Raw genomic sequence first — 8194 nt, forward strand, 5'->3', positions numbered from 1 at the left:
ATGGTAGAGTGCGGGATATGCCGGGTCATGAGGTTACAGATTGTGTTCGAGTACAATTCTGCTGCTGCTAATGGCCCACTGCGCTTCAAGGATGTCCGGTCCTGAGCTGCTAGATCAGTTCAAAATCTATCCCATTTAGCACAGCGATAGTGCCACACAACATGATGGTGTCCTCAATGTGAAGGCAGGACCTCGTCTCCACAACAACTGTGCGGTGGTCATTCCTACTGATACTGTCACGGACATTTGAACCTGCAGCAGAAAGGTTGGTGAGGATGAGGTCAAGTATGTTTTTCCCTCTTGTTGGCTCCCTCCCCACCTGCTGCAGACCCAGTATAGCAGCTATGACCTTTAGGACTCAGCCAGCTTGGTCAGCAGTGGTGCTACTGAGCCCCTCTTGATGATGGACATTGAAGTCCACCACCCAGAGTACATTCTGTGCCCTTGCCTCCCTCAGTGCTTCCTCCAAGTGATGTTCAACATGGAGGAGCATTGATTCATCAGCTGAGGGAGGGTGATACATTGTAATCAGCAGGAGGTTTCCTTTGCCCATGTTTGATCTGATGCCATGAGACTTCATGAGGTCCAGAGTTGATGTTGAGGACTCCTAGGGCTACTCCCTCCCAACTGTATACCACTATGCTGCCACCCCTGCTGTGCCGGTGGGACAGGACATACCCAGGGATGGTGATGGTGGTGTCTGGGACATTACCAGATATGATTCTGTGAGGATGACTATGTCAGGCTGTTGCTTGACTAGTCTGTGAGACAGCTCTCCAAATTTTGGCACTAGCCCCCAGATGTTAGTAAGGAGGACTTTGCAGGGTTGACAGAGCAGTGATTGTGATTGCCATTGTCGTTTCCGGTGCCTAGGTCGATGCCGGATGGTCCGTCCAGTTTCATGCCTTTTTTGTGACTTTGTAGCAGTTTGTTACAACTGAGTGGCTTGCTAGGCCATTTCAGAGGGCATTTAAGAATCAACCACATTGCTGTGGGTCTGGATTCATATGTAGGCCAGATGACAGATTTCCTTCCCTAAAGGACATTAGTGAACCAGATGGGTTTTTACAACAATTGACCATAGCTCCATTGTCATCAATAGACTTTTAATTCCACAATTTTTTTTAATTGAATTCAAATTCTACCATCTGCCATCTACCATCTGGTGGGATTCGAACCCAGACTCCCAGAACATTAGCTATGAAGAAGAGTCATACAGACTCGAAATGTTAACGGTCTTTCTCTCCACAGATGCTGTCAGACTTGCTGAGTTTTTCTAGCATTTTTTGTTTTTGTTTCAGATTTCCAGCATCCGCAGTATTTTGCCTTTACCCTTCACCCTTGGTCTCTGGATTACTAGTCTAGTGACAATACCACTACACCATTGCCTCCCCTCAAGTAGGTGCTCCTCCAACTTGTACAAATTTTAGTTAAAGGTAAAAACAAAGAAATCTGAGATCTAAGTAGACAACTTAAATGGTTAAATGTTAGATAAATGAAAAGTCAAACATCGCAATGGTAACCAGCATGATTTGTTCTACATTTTCTAATAAATTACTTCAGTTTCAAATCATTCAAGTTATTTTTACTACATATTATTCGTCTGACAGTGTATTGTACAACTTTCTGCATCATAATTCACTCAGTTCCTGGAAATCAATTTTCTCATAAATCATTTATCTTATATGAATTGATTTATTAGCACAGAAATTGTGGTAAAAATGAAATCATGTCTAACGGCCTTTACACAACTATTATTTTGCTGTAAAATCTCAATTTTACAGTATAAAATCCTGTGCATGAGGGGCACACCTGGTTTTACAACTGTCTTATTAGTTTTTTGAAAAATAATCTAAGTAATGACCCTGATTTTTAGGATAGGAAAACATGCAACATTTGGTATATGTCTTGCATTATCTGCAATATTTAATACTTAAATTAAACTGGTTAATGTAAGGTAAACACAGAAAATGCTGGAAATACACAGCAGATAATGTAACATCTGTGGAGAGAGAACTGAGTTAATGCTTCAGGTAGGTGACTTCTCATCAGAATAGAAAAAAGTTATAAATGCAATAGGTTGTAACCAAATGTAAGGGAGGGTGGAGGGGGCAGGATGGAAAAAGAACAAAGGGGAAGATCTGTGATAGGATGGAAGACAGAAACATTAAATGACAAGAATTGGTAGAGCAGGGCCAAAGAAGTGATAATGGGACAAGTAAAGGAAAAAAAAATGTCTAGAGGAGATATGAATGGCAGAGTAAGGAATAGGTGTCATCTGAAAGCAAGAACAGGAGGAAAACAAGATTAAGGCCAAAACATGCAAAGAAAAGGAAACAAAATGGAAATAGAGAGGTTAATGTAAAGACCATACTGTGTGCCAACTCAAGTATCATTCACTTCTAGATCTAAAACTGGACGGTGAAACACCAGTTATTTCCTTAGTGAGGAGAAAACTTAAGGTTTCATCTGGCTCCTTGGTATGTATTTGACAGGATACAAATTGTGGGTGTGAACAGTTGGTAACCATTCCGATATTTGCATGCAAAAGTTGACTGGAGCACCATGTCCCCCAGTAATTCCCTTTAACTTTGCAGTTACATAATCCTCCTATTCATGATACCACTTTCTTTCTCTTTGCAGTTGTAGTTTCCTTATTCACGTAACAGCAGGAGACAAGGGGCCTAACAACTTGCATCAATTGAAAACTGGTTTACATGGGAGGAATGCACAGTCTATGACAAAAAATTCAATTTAGCAAAAGGTATCTTTACAAATTCTATCCAAAGCTGGATATATAAAGCACCATTATTTCTACCTCAACAAGTCCAATATAGAGACATTGAAAAATACTCACTGGTAATGTGCCTGGAAGCGAAGCATCTAAAAATGATACCAACGAATTTGGAGGTGCTGAAAATTGCACCCGGGACCCAGAGAATAATTTGGAGTTGGAACATAACTGAGCATGGACTTCCAATCCCACAACTCCTATCCATGTGCTGGAAGAAAAAAATAATTAGTTATAAAACATGAGAAATAAATATGACCAATAAACAAGATTACAAGTGCCTTACAGAACTATAACTATCCACCTGATTGCCTAAAAGAGATCTAAAAATCAGGTAAGGCCTTGTTTAATATCTCATCCAAAAGGCAAGGCCCCATCTGTTCTCGCAGATGGACATCAAAGATCCAATGGTACTACTCTGAAGAGGAACAGGGGAGTTGTCGCCAATGACCAGGCCAATATTTATCCCTCAGCCAATATGACTAAAAAGATTATTTGGTCATTATCATATTCTTGCTTGTAAGAACTGGCTGTTCAGGGCTGCCACATTTTCTAAAACAGTGACTACACTTCAAAAGTACTTCATTGGCTGTGAAGTAGATGGGGGCATCCTGAGATTGTGAAATATGGTCTATAAATGCAAGTTTTTCTTTCTAATTATCAATAAAGATCATACAAATTTTTAAATGTAACATCATTTGCTTCACATATGCCATAATTTATGCTTACTGCCAACAATCGTTCATGCAAACATTAACGTAATTTTATGAATTGAAAATGTAGCAGCACTTCCATTACACTGACTGAAAATCACCCTTTTACTTATGGAATAACTGAGCAAAGCTAGCTGCAATGCCCCACCTATCTGTTTCCAGGAGAAATAGGTTCCTTTAATAAGATGCAAAGCTGAGGGGAGAATATTATACACTGCTTTTACACCTATTCACGCTCAAGAATGTATTGGCAGCAATTTTCCTGAGGTTTCCTCTGCTTCAGCAAATAACAAGACTAAATATACCCAAATTTTGGTGAGCTGTGCAACTGAAATGCCCTGGGCACACTAGAAAAACTAGGTACCCCTATTACAGTTGTGTTTCTGGTTATGTTACTTGCCCTTAAACTAAGACTGGCTGTCACTACACTCAATGGCCAAATCATTAAAGTCAGTGAATAAAAGTCATCTTATAGAAATATAGTTTAGCTACATTACAACATGCAAGGTATAAAAGAATAACTGTTTTCTTGATCGTAAAAGCTACCTACATAAAAAGACTAAGGCCCGATTTTTGCTGTGGTTAAGGGCGGTGAAAGGAGTCAATGTTTGCTACCACTGAAGCTGTCTTTAATTTTGTGAATCCAGATAAGCAGAGAATAATGCAGAAACTGAGAAGTTGGTATCAGTTTGTCTACACTCCTCCATGGGGGTGTGGCGTAGAGGTTCCCAAATCATAACTTGGCAAGAACTCTAAATTCTACACTTTTAGTTCCGCTGTAAAAATCCTTGAAAAAGTTGCAACTTATTGAATGGGGTTTTTAATGGTGTACTAAGTTCATAATTTGCTAAACACCCTCACTGGTCCAGAGAAGCTAATTTTATATTTGTGGAATGCCAAATTTCACTATAATGATAAAAAAAAATCCACATTTTTAAAAACATCTTTTTAAAAGTCTGCTTATCTTAGTTTCCATTTTAATATAGTCATGCACTTATTCCGCAATATGAAAAAATTGTTCACTTTTAGTTTAAGTTAAGGCAATTTTAACTTCCTGTTTTGCTGTGTAAGAAAACTGGCTATCTGGTTGCTGACATTACTGCTCACAAGATCACAGGAAACAGGAAAAGTAAGCCATTCAGCCCATCGAGCCTGCTCTGCCATTCAATAAGATCATGGTTAATCTGACTGTGGCCAAAACTCCACTTTCCTGCCTGCCTCCCTAGGTTCCCTTGTAAATCAAAAATCTGATTACCTCAGCTTTGAATATATTCAATGACCCAGCCTCCAATAGAGAAGAAAATTCCAAAAGCTAATGACCCCGAGAGAAGAAATCCCTCCTCATCTCTGTCTTATATTGGGAGACCCCCTTATTTTTAAACTGTGCCCCTTTTGTTCAAGATTCCCCCAGGATTGGAAACCATCAGCCTGGATTTTCATCGCTGAGGCAGGTAGTGGAAGCCAGGAAAATTCCTGGCTTGGCCCACACACCTTGGAAGAATGTGCCTCTACATTGCTAGGGGGTGGGGGCAGGTGCTGGCTGCCTTTAAGCCTTTGCAGACTCTTTGTATCCTCCTCACAACTTGCACTCCTACCTATTGTTGTATCAACAATAAATTTGGCTACAATCCAAGTTATTAAAATAGATCATAAATAGTTGAAGCCCCAGCACTGGTCCCTGTGGCACTTCACATGTTAACAGTTTGCCAACCTGAATAATGACACATTTACCCTGACCTTCTATTTCCTGTTAGTTGGCCAATCCTCTACCCATGTTAATATATCGCCCCTCAACATCACGAGTGCTTATCTTGTACAGTAACCTTTTATGTGGCACCTTGTCAAATGGCTTTGGAAATCTAAATATACTACATCTACTGGTTTCTCTCTATCCACCCTGCCTGTAACATCCTCAAAGAACTCTAATAAATTTGTCAAACACGAATTACCTTTCACAAAACCATTTTGATTCTGCCCGACTGTATTACAATTCCTTAAATGTCCTGCTCCTACTTCCTTAAGTATGGATTCTAGTATTTTCCCAAACAGCAGCCGCTCCTGGGACTGCAGCCTCTCCCCAGCGAGGAACAGCAATAGAAGCCAGTTAACCAGCTGAGCGGGCCGCTTCACTTGGGCCAGTCAGGCAGGCCCTAGTGTGAGCCAGCAGGGGGGACGACAAACAGGAATTGTGCTAAGCGCTTGGGGGGTGGCTTCCTGTGGGCACAAGGTGCCTGAACAGGAAAGTTCTCCACCTGCCCAACTGAGCCTGCAACAGGCCACCAGGCATTTGGCAGCCATGCCAAATAGCGTGGGCATCCACAAATGCTGATAAAATACCAGGGATGGTGGGAGGAGCCTCTTAATTGGCAGCTGACAAAATCACAGCGGAGGCACGTAGGTGAAAGACATGGTGATACCACCCCCCCCCCCACCACCCCCTCCCCCCCCAAGCCAGCTAGCCCGCTCCTTGGTGGTGGGGGAGGGATGGGTTTAAATTCTGGCCATACAAAGCTATCGAATCCAAAAACAAGGCTCCAACTTATGCTCAGAGTCAACATTGTCACTGCCCCTTACCCAAGTCAGAATGATGAAGACTACTGGGTGGACATGAAAATATGATTCAGGGAACATTTCAATGTGATACCAAGGAATTACTATGTTGTTGGAGAAATCATTTTTTGGATGAGACGTTAAACTAGTTCAGACTGACATTAAAGATCCCATATCACTTTTCATAAAATGCAGTGACCTCTCCAAGTATTCTGGCTAATGCTGGTCCACAAATCAACACCATTAAAAACAGATTAACTGGTCATTCGCCTCATTGCTATTTGAGAGGTTTTGCAGTATGAAAATTATCCAAAGGTTGCCTAACATAGCAGTCAGTGCAATTCAAAATTAATTAATTGGTTTTGAACCATAATGCTTCCATTATGAAATGCTTTTGAAAGTTCTGCAAATGTGATAAGGCATTGGAATATAGGACTTAAGTTTCCCAGGAGTAGGCCACTGTATGCTTGCCTGTCAGGGTTTTACTTATCTAATATGAAGTGCACTCACCCCAAAGGGACACATCACACTTAAATGACCCAGAGAAAATTGGTGCAGGTTGACAGAAACAAAACCCAAAGTATATGCTGGGGTACCACTGGAGTTTAACCAGATAAATGATGTAACTTAAGGCTATACACCAGTAAGCTTCCCCTACTTATCAACCTATTACCTCCCTCCCAGAACTTAGGACTGCAAGGTTATCTGAAACCAGGTGGGAAGGATGCCAGCTCCCAGTGACGGGTCTGTCAAGAGCAAAAAATAAAAAAATACCTGGAAAAACTCAACAGGTCTGGCAGCATCAGCAGAGAAGAGTACAGTTGACGTTTCAAGTCCTCGTGAACCTTCAACAGAACTAAGTAAAAATAGGAGGGGTGAAATATATCTGTCAAGAACCCCTTCTGAGTGGGGGAAGACAGTAGCATCAACTACTGTACTCTGGTATTAAATGGCAGGTCTGCAATGTGCAGGTGGATTGATTTAGTTTGCATCACACGTGTCATCTCGGATCATAATTCCCCTGTGAGGGTAAATTTACTGTGTTTATTTTGATATTGATATTTATTTGGGCAGTTAGGCATTTTATACCCAGGAAATCCGCATCCCACCATCTGTATACAACAGACAGTACACAATACAATGCCAGTAAAAGTTGAAAAAGTCTGAAATTAAAATTTACGTGCAAACAGCTGAGCATCGATCGAATTACATGCACTAATCGAATTACTTGTATAAATAAACCTTGTAAATTGGTTTGCTAGACACTTTTAAAGGAGCATAATTTTGTTATACGCTGTTTGTAAACAGATGCAAATTGGTTTGCCCAATACGCAGTGATGCGAATCGCGTTATAGTGTCTACTCTTCCTTTCTCCAATTAATAAAACACAGATTTAACTTTTTCATTACGACTGCAGCCCATTTCCACGTCAGGTATTGTACATTATTCTTTCTCTTTAAAAAAATCGTTCAAAACCCAAGTGTTTATTAGCTAATTAAACAATGTTATGCCATTGTTGTTATGCGACAAAAGAATAAAACTGTCGGTATTAATGTGATGGTAGGAGGTCAATCTGAGCTGAACGTTTTCTGCAACACCGGCTTATGAACCCGACTTTGATCTTGATAATAAATGGGTGTGGATCACAACGAAACATCAATAAGATCCTCGCTTTTAATGCGGCAGGCGGGGGAAGGGCATCTACAGCACCACAACTCCATTTTTACCCATACGGCGTAAATATGTTTGTAACTATCACCTTTTATTGCTGCCGTCCCTTTTTGTTGCAGAGCGCGCGCTGCCCCTGACAAAAGTTGTTAAACGACTCAGTGTTCCATTCGCGAGCACATTCCGACAGCACGCGCACACAGCCGTTATCGGCGGCGCCATGATGCTTCACATAGAGGGGGGCGGGGCGGAGACACACGCAAGGCCCGATAGGAATTGTAGTTCTCACCCTTCTCGAATTTGTGCCCTGTATGGAACTACAGCTCCCAATATGCTTGGTGACGCTAGACTCCGGCTTGTGCTCAACCCGCCCCCTAACAGCTCTTTCTGAAATTAAATAAGGAGATAATCAGTTTGAAGCAAGTATAACTTTAGGGCGATGGGGAGTGCGGGGTGGTGGGATTTTTCAAAC

General features: G+C 41.3%; 1 protein-coding gene across 2 annotated transcripts in view; it reads right to left on the bottom strand.

Moving 5' to 3' along the window:
• Positions 1-7971, bottom strand: part of gatb (glutamyl-tRNA(Gln) amidotransferase, subunit B) — a 91399-nt gene extending 83428 nt beyond the window's left edge. For both annotated transcript variants that reach the window (XR_013576529.1, XM_078541280.1), the window contains exons 1-2: positions 7814-7971; positions 2858-3002 (exon numbers count right to left, since the gene is read on the bottom strand). Coding sequence is in view for 1 of the 2 variants with exons in the window: in XM_078541280.1 (XP_078397406.1) it covers positions 2858-3002; positions 7814-7944 (276 nt within the window). In the remaining variant the exon portion in view is untranslated. The remainder of the gene's footprint in view (positions 1-2857; positions 3003-7813) is intronic.
• Positions 7972-8194: the final 223 nt, after the last annotated feature.

This window comes from Cetorhinus maximus, chromosome 1, assembly GCF_964194155.1.
Source record: "Cetorhinus maximus chromosome 1, sCetMax3.hap1.1, whole genome shotgun sequence".
Taxonomy (NCBI): domain Eukaryota; kingdom Metazoa; phylum Chordata; class Chondrichthyes; order Lamniformes; family Cetorhinidae; genus Cetorhinus; species Cetorhinus maximus.